General features: G+C 37.2%; 1 protein-coding gene across 4 annotated transcripts in view; it reads left to right on the forward strand.

The window, feature by feature from the left end:
- The window catches only part of FAM120B (family with sequence similarity 120 member B), a 114,757-nt gene that overhangs the window by 27,979 nt on the left and 63,092 nt on the right, over positions 1–23,686 (forward strand). For all 4 annotated transcript variants that reach the window (XM_072643953.1, XM_072643951.1, XM_072643952.1 and 1 more), the window contains one exon: positions 9,750–9,851. In XM_072643953.1, coding sequence (XP_072500054.1) covers positions 9,750–9,851 — 102 coding nt within the window. The remainder of the gene's footprint in view (positions 1–9,749; positions 9,852–23,686) is intronic.

The raw sequence follows: 23,686 nt of genomic DNA on the forward strand, positions 1-23,686 counted from the left end.
AAGGTTCAATGCCCCTGAGAAAAGGGGTCACATTGGGAAATAAATGTGATGCAAAAACAAAATGAAAGGCACTGATTTTTAAAGAGGAAAAAAGGATATTTGTTGTGTGTGTGCTACAGTTGTGCTTATCAGGGGAGAGATGCCTTTATATTAGATTGCACCTCTCCACTGTGGTATTTGAGTTGCATCTGTTATCCACTCCCCATATGCTCAGCAAGGTAGCCAAAAAGAAAATAAAACTACAGGCACACATGAGGTCCCAGGCCCCTATATCCATCTCCTCACTTTTTTCCTGACCACGTTTTTAATCCTACCTGACTACATAAATAGCTAAACCACTTTTTGCAACTTTAAAAGTTATTGGGCAATAAGGGAATCTAGAATGTGTGAAAAATATATCCATTGTCTCTTTTTGTGGTCTCAGCCACATCTGACTAGGTAAAAATAATAGAAATACTGCATTTTCTAGTTAATAGAAATAGTCCCTAAGGATGGTTTAGCATAAGGACAGTTCCTTGAAAGAACTAAAAAATGATTAAGACCTTTTCTTTTACCATTTTATCCAGTTATATGAGTCTTAATCATGAATTTTCATACATGGTCATGGAGAAGTTGGAGAGTTTGGAAATGTCAGGTAATTGGCACAGTTTGAATAAACAGGAACACTGCCAAGTTCATTGATTTCTTTGCAAAACTTCCTTCAGCCCATCCGACTCACAGAAATGTCTGTTTTCTTTTAAGTGTTGACCTTATAAACTCTGAGCACCATTATCCCAATTTAGACTCTCATTGGTGAGTTGGGTCCCCCAGAGCTAGGCTACATTTCCCCCTCAGAGATCTAGGGCTACCATAGAAGGACTGGGGATGTCTGTTGAATGCCTGCAACTTAAACTTTCATTCTGGTGTTTTCTTTCCCAGTATCACTCCTGGGTCATTTAACCAGGTAACAGTGAGTTAGCTTTTACAAAATAGTATTTACATTGCAAGCCTAGAAGTCACCAATCATTCTTCCTCAATACCTGGAGGCTTACTCTCTCTTATATCACGTGGGTGCCTGGGAAGGATTAACTCTAACTGAAAGCAGTTTGTATAAACCATTCACGCCACCAGTTTCACTTGCCAGTTCAGCATAGCTCCTGGATGAATTATCTCTTCTTATGTGCCTTCTGTTCACTTCTATGTTGATGCAAGTAGGTTGCCCAGAACTTCACTTCTCACTGGTCTCAACTGTCAGTAAAATCGAACATGGACCCCTACCTCTCCTGACCTTTAGAAGCTCACAAAGTCATACCCTTGTCCAATACTCCTTCACCTAAGAGCAGGAAAGAACAGACCCGGCAGACATGAGAAAAAAACATATATATGGCTTGCCTGGTGGCCTGGGTGGGGAGCTCTCTCCCTACCCAGAGGCTTACCGCACTCCTCTTTTGAATGCAGCCAGATGAAAGAGAGAGCCCAAATCATCTAGTTAGTGCCACTTGTAAGCATTCTTAGTTCTGGCTCAGAAGCCAGTTGAAAGGCTTCTTTTCTTCAAATAGACTTGAAACAATACCTGTGCTCTGAAGTCCATATGGGGATTATATCAGCAGAGCATGCTCATAAGGACAAGGCTCTAACAGGACAATCCCAGTCTCTTGTTACATAAGGATAAAAAAAAAAATTTCCTAATGCCTTTACAAGACTCCTTGTGTTTTGTTTTTAAATGCTTATATAATTCAAAATTAAGTAGAATTTTAAAATCACAACCACATTTGTATGAGGACATATAGAAACTTAATTTTTCCTCTCTGGAAAATCTGTATTTTTTGTTTTTATTGCTATCTTTTGCCTGTACATCATCTTTATTTCCAAATATATCACTTTTTCCTCCCCTACCCAGAAAACTAACTCTTATAATAAATGCTTTTTAAACCAACAGGGGCAAGAAAGTAGTTAACAGTGTATGATTTGAGTCTGATACTTAAATTGTTCTGTACTCATATTCCTTCCCCTCTTCAAAGAAGTGAGGAAAGTGCATCTTTCCTGTCTCTACTTTAGGGTTAGACTTGGTCATTATAATTATGTAACATTCCATTTCTTTTATTGCCTTTCCTTCCATTTACATTGTGGTCATCATGTATATAATTTTCCTGGTTCTGATAACTTCAGTTTTTATCAGTTCACATAAGAATTCCCATGCTTCTCTGTGTTCTTCAGATTCATTCTATTATTCACATCCCACATTTGTTTAGTTATTCCTCAGTCAACTGACTTCTTTGCCTCTACAAAAAATTCTGCTTCAAAACAACAAGCATTTATTAAATGTTGACTATGTGCCAAGCCAAGGGGTAAGTGGTGGAGATACAAAGAACAAACACAGTTCCTGCCCCCAAGGAGCTTACATCCTGAAGACGTAACAATGTGAATATCAATAGGCACCTATAAGATAACAGAGGGAAAGACACCTGTAGCTGGGAGGTGGGGAGAGGGCAGAAGGGGAGGAACAGACTCCTATGGAAGGTTACATTTGAAGAGTCCTGCGGAAACCAGAGATTCTAAGAAGTATAGCTGAGAATGAGAAGCATTACAGACACAAGAGACATGGGGAGCATGGAGATGGGAGATGGAGAGACTCTTGCTGGATCTGTAGAACTGGAAATCATCATCTTAAACGTGGTCATTGAACCCATGAGAGCTGAAGAAATCACAAAATTAAATAATAGAGAACCGAAAAGAGGGCCAAGGACAGTGTCTTGAGGGATACCCACAGTTAGTGGTTATGATGTGGATGAACATCCAGATAGACTGGTGGAGACTAGTGTCCTAAAGACCCAAAGAAGAGAGAGTAGACACAAACATATCAAATGCTACAGAAATCAAGGAAGAAGAGGACTGAGAAAATACTATTAGGTTTTGGCAATTAAGAAATCATTGGTAACTGTGGAGAGAGCAGTTGTGGTGGAATGATGAGGTCAGAAGCCCCACTGCAAAGTAAGAAGAGAGGAAGTGAGGGTACCTACTGTAGATTTTTTTTTTTCTAGGAGTTCTGCTAAGAAAGTAAAAAGAGATATGGGAAGATAGCTAGCAAGAATAGTAGAAGTTTTTTTTTTATTTTAAATTATTGTATTTGTTTTCAGTTTTCTACAGTCCTTTCCATATATCTTAGATTTTTTCCTCTTCCTCCCCACCCTTTTCCCCTCCCTTTCTAAGACAGTGTCCGTCTTATATAGGTTCTACACATATATTCCTAATAAATACATTTTCACCTGAGTCATGTTGCATAGAATTATAATGAATGGGAGAAATCATAAAACAAAACAAAACAAAACATAACACAAGAGAAAATGGTCTGCTTCATTCTGCCATCCAGTTCCATAGTTCTTTCTCTGAATGTGGAAGACGTTTTGCTTCAAGAGTCCACTGGGAATTGTTTAGGTCCTTGCATTGCTATGAAGGCCTAAGTCTGCCAGAAAAATTCCTCTCACACTGTGGTTGTTGCTGTGCACAAAGTTCTCCTGGTTCTGCTCCTTTCACTCAGCATCAGTTCATATACATCTTTCCAGGTCTCTCTGAAGTCTTCCTGTTCATCATTTCTTATAGCACAATAGTATTCCTTTGCATTCATATACCACAACTTATTCAGCCATTCCCCAGTTGGTGGATATCCCTCTGATTTCCAGTTTGGGGCCATCACAAAGAGAGCTGCTATAAATATTTTTGTACATGTGGGACCCTTGCCCATTTTTATGATCTCTTTGGGATACAGTCCTAGAAGCAATATTGCTGGGTCAAAGGGCATGCACATTTTTGTAGCCCTTTGGGCATAGTTCCAAATTGCTCACAGCTCCACTAACAATGAATTAGTGTCCCAACTCTCCCACATCTACTTCACCATTTATCATCTTCCTGTTTTGTCGTGTTAGCCAATCTGATAGTTGTGATGTGGTACCTCAGAGTTGTTTTGATTTGCATCTCTCTAATCAATAATGATTTAGAGCATTTTTTCATATGACTATAAATAATTTTAATTTCTTCCTCTGAAAACTGCCTGTTCATATCCTTTGACCATTTATCAGTTGGGGAATGACTTGTATTCTTGTAAATTTGACTCAGTTCTCTATATATTTTAGAAATGAGGCCTTTATCACAGACACTAGTTGCAAAAGGAATAGTAGAGGTTTTTTTTTAAGGATAGAGGAAATGTGGAAATGTTTTTTAAAAGAAAAAGTTGAATAAGGATTGAAAAAATCACGTACCTGAATCTTTGCAGAAACAAAGAGTCTTGACATTGTGCTGGCAAAATTTTTGGATATTTGATTGATTTTTAAAGTTTTTATCTGGATATTTAGCATCCTGTAAATGGTGTAAGTTATAGTCATGGAAACAGTATGCATATACATATGTATGTTTGGAGATAAAGATACATGTATACATTCATATCTCCTTATCTTTTTAGTGAGGACTAAAATGTTTTGTTTTATTTTCCTACTGCTTGTTACATGAGGACAGAAGGCAAAGGTCAGGTTAGGCTAAAGCTTTTATTAACCCTATTGATTGCTCAAGGCAGTATTTTCTGTTATAATCTAGAACTAAATTGTCCTTTTTAAAATAAATAATCTGAAAATGTCTACACCTATATACTGCTAACAATTAAAACAGTACACAGTAAAGCATAAACACTTGGCTGATTTTTGTGAATGATGGAATTACTCTCATCTTTAAGATTAACAAATTAAATTGACCCTCACATTTATGTTGTCAGAAGTTATTGTGTATGCTGGAGTCTTTGCCTTCAGAAATGACAATGGATTCTGGAGGCTTGTAGGGAAAAGAAAATTTCTAATTGAGTCATTTGTGGTTATAGAGGAAATGGATACCAGACCAGAATTTCCATAATACTAACTAAAACTCAAAAGTTAAATCTACTTTTATAGTTTATGGTTAGCTAGGGTAGTGAGGCAGATGTCAGTCACAGATTATTTGAAGGACTTGTTATGACAGTGTCACACAATCTACTAAATTTATCTTTAAATGTGTGCATGTTTGCCTACACATAAACACACACACACACATATATATGTTTTAATTTTGCAGGGTGCTTTTTCATATTTTTACCTCTTGTCTATAAAGAAGGGAACTTTGATATATAATTCTGTTACATATTGACTGTATCGCCAATATTCACAACACTGGTGATAACTATGAAGATGCCAGCATAGTTCTCAATCGCAAAATATAAAAGACTCTTTATATAGAAGGCAGAAGAAAAACATTTGTTTAGACACCAGAAAGCCAAATCCCAGAACCAAAAGCAAAATCCTCATAGCAACCAAGAAGTTAATAAACATGATCTCAGCAGAGAGCAAAGCCATTCTCAAGCCTCCTCTCCCTCAGCCAGGGTCGTCTCACAAGCAAACACTCATGAGCCTAAGCCTGGCCATACCTCCCTGCCTGCCTGCATCCTTTCTCCTCCGTTCTCACTTATTTCCCCCCCCAGTTATGCTCCATGCTTCCTGTTCCGCCTGTTCGGCAAGCTCCTCCCACCACATGTGACTTAGGCTTCCAGGTGATTTAAGCAGATCATATGGGCCTATTAATGAATGAGAAAGAGCTTTCCATTTAAATTACTATTACACTGTCACAGAAAGCCAGTGTCTTTGTGGTAGACAAATAAAAGGTAGCTTTTAATTCCTACTTTGTAGCTCATCCCACCTTAATACAGTGGACTTCTTCATCTGTTCCCATCTAGACATGATCATAAAATCCCTTGCAAATATACAATCAAGTAAAATACTTTGCAGATATACTGTCAAGACCCAGAACACTGGGCCTACATTCAGGAATGCCTGAGTTCTAATCTAGCCTTGATACTTGTGACCTTGGGCATTTAATTTGTTTGCCCCAGTTTCCTCAATTGTAAAATGGTGATTATGATAATAATAACCAGCCATGGTTGTTGTGAGGATCAAATGAGGTATTAATTTGTAAAGTACATAGCACAATACCTAGCACATACTAGGTGCTATCTAAATTATTGTTATTGTTACAACAAACACAGATCACAATCCCTCCACAGTGAATTTCTTTGGCTAAAAAATGCATCACTTCCTGCTTTTGCTAGACTGATCAGTGGATTCATACTCATACTCTTTCTACTTTCTTGTTACCTGTACTATATTATCTATATTATAGTGAAGTATTAGAGTAAAGTTTTAGTGGAGGACTGTCAAGTACCATAAATGCTAAAAAAAAACATTATTTGTTTGTGCATTTGTCATCTCTTTACTATAACCCCATATTTACCCTAGCACTGGCACGTAGGGTTCCCAGAGGGGTAGCCCTTTGTGTGACTACTCAAACCCATCTAGCCAGCAGACTCAGTTAGCTTTTTAGAAAAGGCATTTGCTCAAAAGGTATAGCAGCAATAGTTGTTCCAAAACATTTCTCTCTCAGAAACATGGAACTCATTTTCCAAAGACGACACACAGACTCAAAGGGGAAAGAGAATAAGCATAAACTTAAAATACAGTGGTAGTGAGGCACATGTTTAGGAGACAAACATAGTTAAGTACATATGCTTCATTCTGTACTCTGAGTCTGTCAGTTCTCTATCTGGAGATGGATAGCATGTTTCATCTTGAGTCCTTTGGAATTATGGTTGGTCATTGTGTTGATCAGAATTCCTAAATATTTCAAAGTCTAGCTTTACAGTATTGTTATTTTTGTAGAAATTGTTCTCCTGGTTATGCTTACTTCACTTTGCATGAATCTGTACAAGTCTTCTCAGGTTCTTCTAAAACCTCCTCTCCATTATTTCTTACCACACAATAGTATTCCTAACCTTACATACTATAGCTTATTCAGCCATTCCCAAATTGATGAGCACTGCCTCAGTTTCTAATTCTTTGCCACCCCAGAAAGAGCTACAACAGTTATTTTTGTGTGTGGGTCTTTTTTCTCATTCTTTGATTTCTTTGGGGCCATAGACCTAGTAGTAGTATCCCTGGGTCACAGGGCAAGCCTAGTTTATTAGATTTTGGGGATAGTTCCAAATTGCTTATAAGAATGGTTGGATCAGTTCACAGCTCCACTAGTAGTGCATCAAAGTACATGTTTTCCTATAGCCTCACTAGCATTTGTCATTTTCCTTTTTAATAAGCTTTGCCAATCTGATAGATGTAAGGTCATATCCATTGACCATTATCAACTGGGGAATGGCTTTTATTCTTATAAATTTGACTCACTTCCCTCTATATCTCAGAAACAAGGCCTTTATCAGAGAAATTTGCTACAAAGGTTTCCCCCCAATTTCATGATTCCCTTATTATTTTAGCCACATTGGTTTTGTTTATGCAAAACCCTTTTAATTTTATATATTCAGAATTGTTCATTTTATCTCCTGTGAATCTCTGTCTCTTGTTTGGTCATGAACTCTTCCCCTATTTATAGATCAGACAGGTAATTTCCTCCATGTTCCTTTAATTTGCTTATGATGCCATCTGCTATGTGTAAATCGCGTCCCCATTTGGAGTTTATCTTGGTATATGGTGTGATGTTAGTCTACACCAAGTTTCTACCAAACCACTTTCCAGTTTTCCCAATAGTTTTTGTTGAATAGTGAATGAACATATGGTTTTATTCATGGAAAACCCAATAAAGAAATTGTATTATCATCTGCTTTGTTGTTATACTCTGAGGACCATTGGACCTTGCTATCTGACTTACTGTTAAATATATATGGGATATAACATATCTGTAACTGGAATCTTTGGATTTATCACACCAGATTACTGTGCTCATTTGCTTCTGTCACATCCCTAATCTGGGATAAGTCTCTCTATTTCCTAACTGGTACCAAATTGTTTTGATGGCTATGACTTTGTAGTATAGTTTAGGATCTAGAATTTGCTGAAGCTAATGTTTTATCTTGCTAAAGCTACTATCTTAGTTTCTTTGATGATTCTTTGGGGATTTCTAACTAAGCCATCATTTTACCACCAAATAGGGGTAATTTCTTTGCTTTTTACTAGTGTGATTGCTTTTATCTCCTTCTCTCTAAATGCCTTTGCTAACATTTCTAGAACTATATAAAATAATTTTTAATTTCAATAAACTAAAATCAACTTAAATGTCCAAAATTAAGGAAATATGAAAATAAATTGTGGTATATAATGTTAATAATAAAATGCAATTAAGTTAAACAAATATGGAAAACATAAAGAAATACAGAAAGACCATTATGAAAAAATACAAAAAGGAAAAAAGGAAAAACCAGAAGAACTACTGTTTTCTAGGAAAAGTAAATGGGAATAAATGAAAAAAGAATACACTTGGGGCTTAAAGAAATTGGCTGAAAATTATGACATTTTAGGTTGGAATTTATTTGAAGGTAAATCGATGCAAAGCAGATTTTAAAATAAGGCAACATAACTCAGAATTGTGTAGAAGAAATACTCTCATCAGGAAGATATAGAACTGAAAAAGGAAATCAATAGGTTATTTATGAGGAAAAAATACAGACTAGGTAATGAACAGCCCATGTGCTTTATTGATATCAACAGGCAATGTATTACAGGAAGGCCTCTACTACATTATGATTACCCCCTTTATAAAGATGTATAAGTGAATATAGACAAGAGTAGCGTAAGATGAAAAGTAGCATATAGATTGTTATTGCATCACAAATGGGGAGAAATACCCACCGATGCCTAAAGTATCCAAAACAAAAGGTACCCATTTAAAAAATTAGTTGAGATAATGTAAATACCCTGTAATTTTAATTCTAGTAATCAAGAGACATTTATTAAAAGGCCATTTAGGTATGAAAAGGCTATCAAGAAAAGTTTGTTGACTAAAAAAAAAAAAGGTAAATTTCTGAAACAAGGAGAGAATATTGACCAAAGCAGTTATGGACATATTTTGTGCTTCATATTATTTGGTGTTTCAGACTTGTATCATACTTTTCTTTTATATTGTCTCTCAGAAATGTTTTCTCATTGCAAAAATGGGCCAATGTTTTAGGACTTGAAATTTTTAACTTCTTTTAAAATATCCCATTATGACAATAATTTTTTTAAATTGCATCTTTAAATGTTATGCAAAGTATAACACTCTGGAGTTTAGAGAGTGTTTTCACGTTCACAACCCTCACAACTCTATTATAAGGCCAGTTGTTGGACCAGTTTTACAGATAATGAAACTAAAACTGAGAGAAATTAAGTGACTTGCTCAGTGTCACCTAACTAGTACATGGTTGAGCAGGATTTGAACCCAAATCTTCCTACTGTGACTTCCAAGTGCAGGGCTTCTTAAGTATCATATTTCTGAAGGCATAAAGCCAGATACTGACTTGCTAAGAAAAAAAAGCATTATCAGAAAGAATACCTAATAGGACATAACTGTGGGGCAGCTAGGTGACACATTACATAGAGCACAAGACTTGGAATCAGGAAGACTCATCTTCCTGAGTTCAAATCTGGCCTCAGACACTTACTGGCTGTGTGGCCCTGGGCAAGTCACTTAACCCTCATCTGTAAAATGAGCTGGAGAAGGAAATGGCAAACCTCTTCAGCATCTTTGCCAAGAAAACCGCAGACGGGGTCATGAAGAATCTGATATGACTGAAACAACTCAACAACAGCAGTAGGACCAGACTGGTATCCTTGCTGTGGCTATAAAAGCTAGAAAGAAAGCACCAAGTGTTTTCATCACACTTCCAACTGTAACAAATGTCAATACTCATTTATACTTTTTCATCTGTCTTTATTTAGATGCTTGCAGATCCTGCCCCATAATAAAGGAGTGGTTTGTGTACTTTGGGAATCAGCTGAAGCAGCCAGAACTGGTACAGCCCACAACACTAGACATCCCAGGTAGGATTAAAATTAACTTTATTAGAAGTATTTCATAATAATATATTTATCATGTATTCTGTAGCTCCAAAATGACTCCTTCACAAGAAAAGACCAGATGTTAAAATATAAGGTACCCATACATTACCAAGACTTTTAGCCTTCGAGCCAGCAAAAATACCATATCATGTTAAACTGAATTCTTACATTGGGGTTGAGAAAATGGGACTAAGAAAGGGAATTTTGAGGGTAGGGAAGAAGGGAGAAAAAATAGGTTATGATTCATGGAATCATGGATTTTGAAATTGGAAAGGATCTTAGAAATATTATCCAGTCCTCTGTTTTATAGGTATAGATGGTAAGAAAATAGTGTCTGAAAATGGAGATTTAAATTCCTGAATCAATACTTAAAATAAGGAAGAGTTGGGTTCATGATCATGGATAAAGTATACCTAACAAGAGTTAGTAAAAATGTATTTGCCTTGAGCCTCGCAAAACCAATTGGAAGGGTTTTTAATGAATAGGGAATAGAGCAGGGAAAAGTTATCACATATCTGCCAAGCTAGAGATCATAGAGAATAAGTACCCTGTAGGAAGTAGTAGGGATGTCCAGTAATTCAGAAAAGACAAAGTCCAAGAAAGGAACCAGCAATAGAATCTGTGGCTTCAGATGTCTATATGCAACATACTGCCCTCCCATAGGCATCACTGAACCTTGTTGAGTTGAGACACATGACTGAATATAATTCTGGAAGAGTATACTCTGTTCAAAAGAAATAGCACATGTAAAAGGGTATGGGAAATAGCATTCCATGATATATTCATGAAGAAATCTGAAAACCAAATAGGGGAAAATATTATAGAGAATATTTTGGGCAAGATCACTAGGGAAGCAGAAAGATAAGCAATATTATCATGAAAATATTATAGAGACTCTTTGAATAGTAAACAAAACAGATAAGGAGTTTGGGAAATACATTATTATAAAGTCCCAAAATTATGATATACCAGTCATGAGAGAGAATGGGAGAAAAGTGAGCCTCATTTCTCAGGAAAATAAGAGGCAAGGTCCTTGGCTGAGAGAGAGGAGGAAGGGGGTGTTTGGGGAGGCTAGAAGAGGGAAGAAAAGGTTTTGAATAACTTCTGTGGAGAGTGAGACAGAATCAGTTAGAGAGAAATAAAAGGACTACCTTGTGTCAGTGAAGGCCCAGTTGAAGCTGGATAACATGAATTTGTAATGTACTCAGTTGGCACAGTTGTGATATTTCCTGTAGCTGCCATCACCTACTTGTGAGTAGAAGCCAAGGAGGTAGATGGTTGGAGTCACTGAGGGCTAAGTTTTGGCAAGAGGTGAGGGACGGTATTCAGAATGAGCTGAGGTTGGCAGGGGATGCTAAAGACTAAAAAGACAGTGGGGAGAAACAAGATAAATTTATTGGGGAAAACAAAAGATTAGAAAAGGGAGTAGAACCTTTGTTCAGGTTTAATGGGAAGATTAACCGTGAAGAAAAGGAAGAATTACTCAACTCTTATTTTGTCTGTGTTTTATATGTGAAAGAGAAGAGTCTTTGAACTATAACAAAGACAGAACAAAAAATGGCTACCTGGGTGTTGAAACCCATCTTAAGGAGGGAAATCTGAAACAACAACTCTCTGACCTTAACAGATCTAAGTGAACCACATCCCAGAGTACTGATAGGAAAAAAAGCCTAGCAGATAAGATTCCGATCCAGGCAGGGATCCTTGAAAGATCATAGAAAACTTGAAGACTACTGCATTCTCCAAGAAGAGCAAGTGTTGGAATAATTTTCAAAACAGGAAAGAGATTAGAGTCAGCAATTTGTAAAACAGTGAGTTTGACTTTCCTGGCAGAGTCATTGGAAATATTATGAAAGGGAAAGTTAGTGAACATCTAGAAAAAAGAAATAATGATTACAGTAAGTTAGCCTGGCTTTCTCAAGAACAGGTGTGCCAGACTAACCTTATTTCCTTTTTTATTTTTGATAAAGTTAATAGTCTTTCATATGAGAGTTAGGGGGGGAGGGTAGACTGCTACAGTAAACATTCTCTATCCTAGTTCTCAGCACAGTTTTAGACAGTTTCTTATACTGTTCTTCTGGAGAGCATGAAGAGGTGTGCACTAGACTATAGTGGCTTCCGACCTGGTTTAATACCCAAATCCAAACACTGATCATAGGTCATCTTGGGGAAAAAATTAAGTTGTTTTATAGATGTTCTTTTTATTTATATTGTTGTAATCATTGTGGATATTGTACTCCTGGTTCTGATTGTTTTGCCTTGGTTCATATAAGTTGTTTCTACTTCGTTGTATTCACTATATTCATCTTTCAGTAATAGTCAACTGTCAGTCAGTAAGCATTTATTAAGCACTTACTATGTGCCCATTACTGTTCTTGGAATGCGAACGAAGACATTCACATTCTAATAGAGGAAACAATATGAAAAATACTGTACAAATAAGACTTATACAATGTAAATGAAACGTAATTCATGACAGTGATGTGCAGCAATTTGTTTAGCCATTCCCTAACTGATGAGCTTCTACTTTGTTTTCAGTTCTTTGCTACTGCTATAAATATTTTGGTGCCACTGGGAACTTTGTTTTCATCATTGACTTCCTTAGAGTATATGCCTCTCAGTGGAATCAGAGTATGGACATTTTAATTACTTTCTTTGCTTGGCTCCAAAAGGCTTTCCAGAATTGTTGGACCAATCCATGTCTGCCAATAATATATTAGTGTGAATATTCCCATCTTTTGGGCCAGCATTAATTAATTACCTGTTGTTTTGTCCTTGTTTTGAAGACCAATGATATCGTGGTGATATCTTGATTTGCCATAAATTGGATTTAAGTGAGGCAGAGTTGCATAAAGTCGTCAGCTTCACCATCTCTTCTAGAGTCATCAAAGTCCAGTGGCAAGAAAAAAGTCATGATGACTGGTGATGGCGCAAGATACAGTGGATGACCTTGGCATCTTCCATGTCTGATCAGGCTCTAAGCATCGACAGTGCCAGCTTCAGCCTCCTTCATGTCCATTAGAACAAATTGTTTTCATCTGCCCATTCTTCCAAGGGAAGTCTTCATATGCTCAGGGCTAGACACCCTTCTAACTCACTGACAGGTTTGTGACCTGTCAGTTACCTGGCTTAGTCTGTCTGCTTAGATGGTTTACTGTGGTTTGGCCACTATATTGGCTGTGGCTTCTTGGAGCCATAGGTGAGAGTTGAGTGCCAGGTGGACACCAAAGTTGGATGAGCTGCTCTGAAAAGGGCTCAGCAAGCACTCATACCAGAGGTGCTAGTCCTCCTTCAACACCCATATACCCCCAGTATCTGCTACCATGTACAAAGAACTGGGGACACAAAGACAAATGAAGGTGCCACATGTAAACAGAAAAAAGTATATCTGTAGTAGTCCTGCCGAGTTCTGCCCCAGCCAGACCATATCAGAAATACTGTGTTCAGTTCTGGGCACCACAATTTTGGAAGGACATTGATAAGCTAGGTTGTATCCAGTGGAGGGTGACTGCCATGTGTAAAAAGAACTAGAAATGTGTAGGTTGGAGAAGAGCAGACTTTAGAGGAGACTTGACACCTTTCTTCAAGTATTTGAAGAGCTGTCATACGAAAGAAGGATTAGCAATAAGATAAGGTTGATATAAGGAAAAACTTCCTAATATGTCAAAAATAGAAGTACACTCCAGATCACTAGCCTTGCTTCCAGCATGGCTCCCCACAGCCATCATTGAAGGGAACAGTCTTTGGGGAGAAGGGCTGCCATCCCTGTCATCATGAGCATCAGCTACCAACTAGTTGCCACTAATAGGCAAGTAAACCCAGCAATAATGTGAAGACTACTGGCTCTGCTTCCAGTGCAGTCCCCAAAGTTTTCATCCAGTGGAAGACCCTTGTGGAGATCCAGCTTGTCAACAGCAACCATGGCTGCTGAAGGTCTAGAAAACAAAATTCTTGCTACCAAAATGCTTGGAATTGGCCAGTGGTTCAACATCAGAAACAGGTTTTATTAACAAAAATAACATGAAAGCAAATAAAGATTATCCACTTTGCCAGTCTACCCTAAGAACCAACAGGTCTTTCTGTCAGACTTGTAATTGGAACCCCCATGAGTGAACATTGTCTCCCTATTAGAATGTGAACTCCTGGAAGGCAGGCACTCTCGAATCTCTGTCTGTCTCACCTGTGCTTATCTTAGCACAGTACTTGGCATGTAGCAATTACATAGTATTTTTTCATTGTCAGTCAGTCAGAATTGATTTGCAGCTATTCAAAAGGAATATGTTGCCCCAGATAATAGATTTCTCTTTACTAGGAATCTTCAGACAAAAGCTGGATGACCACTCAGGATATTCTAGAGAGGATTTTTGATTAGGTATATTTAAACTAGAGATGGCCTCCCTAGAACCTTCTAGACCTTAGAGCTGGCCCAATGTCACATGCATAACATCTGGCAGACCCTACATTCAAATCCATGTCTCTCTTACCCAGAGCCACTCCAAAGAGTTCTTAGAGTCTGTCAAGCTTAAAGGGGAAGTGGGGTGGATCTCAGAGCTGGAAAGGATTGATCAATCAACAGCCATTTATTAAGTACCTTCTTTGTGTCAAGCCCTGTGCTTGGCACTGATGATAAAAAGATAAAAGTGGATAGTCTTTGTCCTTGAGAAACCTACAATCTAGTCAGTGGAGATAAAATGCACATAATACAAAATAGATGCAAGACAGAATGACTAATATGAAAATGTTTTACATGACTGAACTTGTATAACCTGTATCAGAATACTTCTTCTCAGGGAGGGGGAAAAAAAGGTGGGAAGGATAGAATTTGGTACTCAAAACTATAAAAAGAAATAATGAATTTTAAAAGTTGTTTTTACATGTAATTGGGGGAAAATATTATTTAAAGCTTTTAAAAAATGGATACAAGATAATTTTGGGAAGGAAGCCCTACCAGCTTGGGAGACCAGAAAAAGCCTCTTGAAAGGTGACGATTGAACTGACCCTTGAAGGAAATTGAGAATTCATGAACATGGTGGTGAAGGAGTGCATTACAGACATGGGGAACAGCCAGTGCAGAAGTACAAAGGGGAAATGAGTGCTGAAGAAGAGGGAGGTCAATTTGGCTAGGTTACAATCCAGCTGACACACACTGCAGTGTACATGAAGGGAAGTAGCATGTAACAAGGCTGGGAAGGTAGGCTAACAGATGGTATCTCCAGTCTCCAGAGCCAAATCTCCTGACCTCGTTCAAAGGGACACAGTCTGACCTGGCTCTGTCAATAAGATGCCAGTCTGCAAACTGGGTAGGAGATCCCTCCCTCATCACAAAGTTAGAGGCCAGGGCCATGGAGGTGACTGAATATACTTCCCTCTAGTTTTTCAGTTCACCACCAGACAAAAAAAACTGCTGAAACATTTGTTTTAAAAGTGTGTGTGTGTGTGTGTGTGTGTGTGTATAGGGAAGTTGTGTAGAAAAAAAAGACAGAAGGAGGACATTGGGCTCAGGTTGTGAGGAATTGTAAATGTCAAATAGCATTTTCTATGTTATTCTCTAGTAGAGAATAAATCTAGAGAGAATCCCACAAGTCATTCAGCCCACCACCTGCCAGAAGCAGGAGTCCTCTTTACAATGTCACTGACCAACAAAGGCAGGGCATTGTGTTTTTACACAATTTCATTATGACGTTTTTTTCATATATTGAACCAAACCCTAATTTATAATTTCCATCCCCCACTCTTAGCTCTGTCCTTTGGAACCAAGTAGAACAAATGTAATCCCTTTTCTACATGACAGATAGTACATATAATATTTGAACGTTAAATGTCGCTGCCTGGGAAGATTCAGTGAAATCTGTAAAGGTTCTTTCTTCCTGGCCAAATGATATTCTCCCCCAGGATTCTGAGTGCTAACATGTCTCCCACACTCCATCTTGCACTTACCTTTTCTAATACATTTATTCTCCTTGACAAAACAGTCTAGAAGGTGCCATCCTGGCCAGCAGAGGACAGGAAACTACTTTCCCAACTTTACACCTGACAAGATGAGTGTCAGGAGCCTGACACTCTTTATGTTTGGTCAGGAGCCTGGGACTAGGTTAGTTTCCCTCTGTACTTCTTCAGCCCTATCACTTAATACCACCTGAAATAACTTAAACCAGTCAGTCCCTAGTAAAATCCACATTTGACAAACCGTCTTGTCAGCCCTCTAGACCATCATGTGTATTTAAGTCTAGAATCCAGTTGAGGTTTTCAAAGAGCAAGTGTTTAACCCCGATGCGCAAGAAAACACCTTCTGCCCCTTTAACAGGAAATGAGGTACTTCCAAAACTGGAATTAAATCTGCCATATAATCATGCCAATTTCTTATTCCTTGAAATGCCCTGTTCTTTCAAGCAGCCGTTTCCTGACCTTCCTAGAATAAATGGACAATATAGTCCTGGAAGAGGCAGTAGTTAAGAATAAAACATAAACACAATAGAAGACAACAATTTAACTTCCTGCTTACAGGTAAAAGTTTAAGTAAGTTAATGGCATCCATTCTCTTGACTTTTGCCTTTCTCCAAATATTTGTGTTTTATTTACCTGTTTTATTAGATGATTTATAGAGTTGACAGTGAATTTCTTGAATGAGATATTACAGATGTACCTTATTTTATGCAGTAGAAATAATAAACATTTTAGCATGTAAATCTAATTTTTAAGTTTGTATCATGTATTAAATACATTGGAAGTAGCTACTTAAAGGCATACAGTGATGATTGTCTACAATAATAGTAATCCCTTCATCAAGCTAATAATCTCTTGGTTTATGTTTTTTATTAATCTGGATTTTTACAGATCAGATGTGCGTAAAGTAGCAGCTGCCTATAAAAATTAGGTCTGGTAAGTTGGTAGTAGTTGATTTGTTTATCATTTATACAGAGTTCTAGACCTGGAAGTAATTTAAGTCATTCTAATAGATTAGCTAGCTAACTAGCTAGATATAGATATGTGTATGTCTATACACATACATACATACATGTACACATACACATATGTATATTTATATATGGAGTGTCACAAAATGCAGCTCATATTTAGCCATGCTGAAGAATATGCTACATAAATTACATGTAAATAATCCTCTCTGGATTTATATGTGGGGGAAAAAATAATTGCCTTTCCCAAATATTTTTCTAAATTAATTGACATTCTGTATTTATATGCATTAGATTCTCTCATGCCTATGTAATGTATAGCGCTGCCATAAAGCAGTCAGCACTGAATGTAAATGCAGACCCATAGCCCCATTTGAGAGCCTAAGAGTGGTGTGAAGATGGGTTGAATACAGTCATGCACAATCTCTGCCCAACCACACAATTACAGTATTTACATATGCTCTGAAGGGCTGCAAATGTTGTTTTAAAACCTGTATACTGGATTGAGATGAGTGCTGCTTCACAGCCTCAAGTTGCCATAAATTTGCCATCTCATCATTGTGGGAACTGGGGTCATTTACTGCAGTAGATGAGAATCTTCCTATGCCTTCCTGTACTATATTTCTCATTCATGCCTTTCACTAAATCTTCCATAGAGAATCTATCCAGCATTGATACTTTGGAGAAACTGACACTTTGGTTTTGGAATTTGTCTTATAGACATATGGGGAACTGAGAGGAAAATATCCTCCCTCTTCCCAACTGGAAGAAGTAGTTCATTTCATGATAAAGGAACTCAGAACTACTAGGGGAAATTTACCGTAGAAGAAGGAAAAACAGAACACCTCTAAGACTAGGCAGAAATTCACTTTAGAGGGCAAATTTTTCACAAATTCTTAGTATGAGAAAACAGCTGAGAGTTTGAGACTACACAGTTTTACCATTGTACATATAGACCAGAAACTTAAAGAAGAGCATGCATTTTGGTATTTATTTTTAGAGGTCTGTTGTCAATCTCTCAGAGAAGAAATATTTTTCTAAAATTTTGGCATTCCGTATTTGTATGTGTTAGATTCTCTCATGCCACTCTTAGGGTTTTTTTTCCATTGCATGAGTGTAAATCACCAAATAAGGACCTTATTTGGAAAGAAGTTGTCCTACGGAATTTTTTCCTATTCTGTATTCCATCAGTCAAAGTTAGACCAAACCAAAAAAAGTAGCTATCTCGAAATAAGTTATTTAGAAGTACAGACATTTCATTTTATTTTTATTACAAGCAGTGCTTCTTAAAAAAAAAAAACCTAAGACTGTAGAAAGGATTTATATAAGATATTTATTTTCCATCTTTTTATCCTTTGATAAATAATACTAAGAAACCAATTCAGTTTAGCAGGCATTTATTAAATGTCTTTTGGGTGCAAAGCACTGTGGTTGGCACTAAGGCTACAAAGGAAAAAAAAATAACAGTCCCAACCTGCCCTCAAGTAGCTTACACTTTACTTGGAGTATGCAACATGTAAAATGTGATTATTTGAAGAGGGAGAGCGCAGTCAATTAGGTAGGTTTCTTATAAGAGGTGACGTGTGTGAGCCCTGAAAAAAGCTAGGGATACTAAGAGTCAAAAGTGAGGAGGCTGTATATCAGTGTATTTTAAAAGGATTTAGAGAGTAAGAGATGACAGCTAGGTGGTGCAGTGGATAGAACACCAGCCCAGGTGTCAGGAGGACCTGGGTTCAAATCCTGCATTAGATACTTACTAGCTAGCTGTGACCCTGAGCAAGTCACTTAACCGCAGTTGCCTACACACACACACACACACACGTAAAACAGTTTGGCTGCATTGTAGAGAGCATGGAGGAAAGTAATATAAGACTGGAAAGGTAGACTGGTGAAAAGCTTTAAAAGCTAAGCCAAGCAGTTTCTGATTTATCCTTAGAGTCAGTAGGGAGCCACAGGAACTTCTGGAGCAGGAAGGTGGCATTGTCAGACTTGTGTTTTAGGAAGATTATTTTGGCATCTGCATAGAGGAAGAAAAGAAGAAAGAGGCTGGAAAGGAAAGAGAGGCAGGAGGACAAGAGCCCCATTGGGAGGCAATTGCAATGTTCCACGCAAGAAGTTGGAAGAACCTGAATTGAACTACAAACAGAGAAAAAGTCAGATGCAAGATCTCTTCTAGAGGAAAAATCAGTAAGAATGGACACCTTCTAAAACTGGAGGGTGAAGAAGATAGAAGGGTGGCTCCTAGGTAATAGAGCTGAATGCCTGAAACTATGGCAGTACCTTTACCACAAGGAGGGAAATTTAGAAGAGGAATGAGTTGTAGAAGAGAAAATAATGAGTTCTGTTTTTGATATGATGAGTTTGAGAAGCCTACAGGAACAGACAGTTCAAAATGTAGAATTGGAAAGAGCCTAGATTCAGGTTACCTACATGGAGATGCCAATCCATCGGAGTTGATGAGATCACCAAGAGAGAAGGATGAGGACAAAGCCCTGGAAAACACAGGCAGTCAAAGAGTAGGTTATAGACAACGATTCAGCAAAGCAGACTGAGACAGAGATGTCCAACATGTAAAGAGTGAGGAAAACCAGGAAAGAGGACAGTCACCCAAAGCCTGTGAAGAAGACAGTGTCTGTCTAGAAAGGGTGGTCAGGAGTGTAGAGTTACAATTTACATTATAGTTGTGAATTTAAAAAAACGAGTAATTATTCATAACTGTCCCCGATCAATGTCAAGACACTAGGGTATGGTTTTAATAAAATGATACAAATATTAAACTTGTGAATTTTTTGTTTCATGTAGTGAATCATTGAAATTGAAACCATAGGAGCTGATTATTTTCCAGTGCTGATCTAACTTTCTGGGCAACCCAAATAGTTATTTTAGAATAATGAAGAGCCTTCAGTGCTAGTATACACTTTTATACAGAATTCAAGGGTTGAAATGAATACTAAGAGGTCATCTAGTTTAATTTCCTATTTCCAGGCAAGGTCAGACCTACCAAGTATACTGTATGTCTTCTGATCAGTTATTTCAGGGGATAGAATAAACTAAAATATTCTCAAATTGCAAAGACAAATGCTTTAGAATTAAAATACCTTACTCTTCATGCTTGCATTAATGGTAAGGTTTATTCCCCCTATTCTTCTGGGAAGTGAGTCTTTGATGAGCATGGTCTTTTAATTACATTGTCTGTTACTGAGGAATCTAAAACAAATGACCAAAAACTTCTTTATTAAAAAAGGGGAACCCTCTTTCCTCTAGTAGAACATGGTTTTGAACATGATTGAGTGCTTCCTTTCTAAGTAAAGCCAAACGGAAAGTATAACTGCTTTTGAACAAGATTAGGGAAAGTAGTAACCTATATTGACCAGTGAGCACAAAAAACAAATTGTTTCTCATTATTAGCATATTTTATTCAAATAGTCTATTCATACATACGTTTTTACATGTTTATATGTGTGTAAATTAATATATGTGCATTCATGGACATTAATATCTATGTATTTCATTATTTTTACTTTATTATGAAATTTACCTCTCTTGTGGTAAAGCTTGTGACTAGCCTCACTTGTCCGAATACACCTGTTGGAATACTCATGGTTGCGCTGGACATTACCTCTTATACATACCTAGCTTCCCTCTCCTAGAAGCCCTCCTCCCCCAAAAAAAGCTTATCAGATATTTCTGTATCCTATGCAGATGCCTCAAGGACTTGTATACACTCATACCCACCAAAAAGGAAGGAACTTTACCCCAAAATGAATAGGCTTGAAGTAACTATTACTGCTTCCAAAATTTAGAGATTATTCTCAAAGAAGTGTGTATATGTGTTTGATATTGTTCTCTTCTTCCTACAGTTTTTGGAAAAGATACTGTAAACCTTATTTACAATTTCACTTTTAAAAAGCTAGCAAACCTAATTCTATACAACCCTTTTTAGTGGCCAAAATTCTTTTAAGGAAATAATAATTGAACTTAGCATGATTTCCTGGTGACTTAAGGACTTTTTGACTAAGAAGTTTTTATACCCTTGCCAAAGGCAATTAGGTTTTGGTTTGTTGTTTGTTTGTTTGTTTGTTTGTTTGTCTTTACAAAATGATGAAATGATGGCAAGTAAGAAACTATTTTGATATAGGTTTGTCTTCTGCTATAAAGTGGGTATTTTAAAGTTCTAATGTTCTAACTCACTCCCATATAATACTGTTAAGTACTGTTTTCATTTTGACACCTAAAATATGTCCAGGTGTGAGACAGGTAGGTGGCATAGGTGGAGAGTGGTTACAGCATTGGATTTGACATCAGGAATACCTGAGTTTGATTCTTGTCTCAGCTACTTACTAGCTGTGTGACCCTGGACAAACCACTTGACCCCTGTCTGACTCAGTTTCTTCATCTGTAAAAGTGAGGGAGTTGGATTCAATGACCTCTAAGTTTCTTTCCAGTTCTAAATCTATTATTATTAAATCTAGTATATCTAATAAATCTAAGTCTAATATATTATATTGACAAATGCTCTTGTCAAATCTTTGAAGTTTTTAAGTGTGAATATAGAGTTTTAAATAGTTAAACACTGCTTGTTTACTTAATTAAGTTAGAATGGGTGCATTCAAGATAATATGATTTCTTTTTCTTTAAAATGAGCTTATACAATCATCATCTAAAAAAAATGAACTTAAAGTTTCTATAATTCTATTTTCTTAGAAGACTTTAAATAGAAATCTTATTAAATCTTGATGCTTCCCAGAGTGTAGTGCCACAGAGCCATAGCACAAGGATTTAGATTTTGCCTGGCACAATTTTTAAAACCACATTCTCTGTGAATTTCGAATGCAGTAAATATTCTAAGCAGTGTAATAATGTAGTTTCACAAGCATGAAATTATACAGCACATCCGTGTAAATGCAGAATTTAATGATATTGAGATGTTAATGCATTCTACCCAGTTTATATCTGAATGAATTATTTGCTTATTATAAATAAGCTATTGAGGCTTAACCAGCCAGACTAAAGATTTAGTATGCATGTGAGCATTTGGGGTTTGTTTTGTTTTGTTTTGCTTGGGCCAAGAATTCTGAATCCACAGAGAACACTAAATAAATATTAATTTAAATTGAATTTATGAATTAAATCCCCCCACAAATGAATTTGAGGAATAAGATCCTTGCATGTTTATTTAGAAGTATCACCTCTCACATCCTGAGAGAGGCCTAAACTAGTCAGTTTTGTGGTTTTCTCACCCTAGGAATATGCAAGGAGAATATCCATAAGATAACTCTTAAACCCAGCTATTAAAACACTTATTTCCATATAAAAAGCACACAGAAATGACATGGCATAGAGTCTTGGAATGTCTTTCTTCAGTTGACTTGTGTTTATAGCTGTAAAAACACAAACGGGACAGTTGCTTTGTTACTAATGAGGCACGTCCAGCAACCCTCCACCCAGGGGTTAGGGCCTTCCATGCTGCTCTAGAGTCTTCAAAGCTGTCAGTCATGGAAATGACCCCTTTTGCCCCACCCTTCTGCTTGCTGCTCTGCAGTACTCTCTGTGAAAAAACCCTAGGCTTTCCTGTCTTTCTATTCAGAGACAGAGAGAAAAAAAAAACTTTTTACTAAATTATGTAATTAAGGTTTTGAAGCTGATGTACTTTTGATGGTGTGCTAGTGAGTGACCCAAAGACCAAGTTGCTTCTTTAGGCCTTTAAATTATTATTAGCAGTATTTCCATTTCCCAAACATCTCCTATGTAATAGGGGTGAGTAGAGGGACCACCTTTGATTTTACTGGAAAAGCTTGTCTCTTTTCCCACCACACAGATATCCTGGGGGTTTCTGCCACACCAGACTCTTAAATTCTGTCTTTTCTTTGCAGACCCTCCTTATAATACCCATCAAGTTCAGCAATTTCTAGCAAAATGCTTATTTTTTATTGCTATTATTTACCAATAGTTCTCATGGACCTGGTGGTCTTTGTGCTTCACATTTTATCACTCGCAGTCAAAAATAACTTTTTGGTGTGGATTGCACAATTGAGGCAAACTGGCCCATCTTAAGGTAACTCCAAAGAAGATCACTTATCCTCCTAATGAAGATGGTAGATACTGTTAATATAGAGAAAGGAAAAATCATGGAGATAGCTAGATGACCCAGTGGATAGAGCTCTGGGTCTAGAGTCAGGAAGACCCAGATTGAAACACTCAGCCACTTACTATGTGATACTTAACCTTGACTTGCCTTAATCCACTGGAGAAGGAAATGGCAAACCACTCCAGTATCTTTGCCAAAAAAATCTCACAGACAGTAAAAATCAGGCACTGTTGAACAACAGAAACAGCATGTACTAAGCTTTTGGGACACAAGGATAAAAGACAGTCCTTGCCCTCAAGAAGCTTATAGTCTAATGCACATTGACCAAATGCCTGTCATTCCTTACTCCAGCCACATGACCAGACCGTCCTATCTCCTATTTTTGTCGTATAATTCTGTGGTAACATACTTAGAAGTAATATAATTTGCTAGGATTTACATTGCTACAAAGGGTAAGGCTTTCAAACCTGAAATCTTAGCTGCTTCTTGATGCCTTTTTTTGTTTCATTTGTCTCCCTTTTTTTAAAGTAGGTTTTTAATTGATGTCTTTTTTTTTTACATCACCATAGTCCCCCAGGACCCTTCATTCTACCCCTCCCAGACAGCTGTTCCATATTTAACAAGTAGTATCTTTTTTTAAGAGGAAAAAATCAGCATATATTGTATTGTGTCATGGTAAATAAGATAGTACTGGGTTGTTCCCAGAAAAATATTGATTTTAGTCACTTTGTTAAGGTATGTTCCAAAAAGTATGTCCAAAGGAAGGAAAGAAAGAAGGAAAAAAGGGAGGGAAAGAGGGAAAAAGTATTTTCTAA

Source organism: Notamacropus eugenii, chromosome 2 (genome assembly GCF_028372415.1).
Source record: "Notamacropus eugenii isolate mMacEug1 chromosome 2, mMacEug1.pri_v2, whole genome shotgun sequence".
NCBI lineage: Eukaryota > Metazoa > Chordata > Mammalia > Diprotodontia > Macropodidae > Notamacropus > Notamacropus eugenii.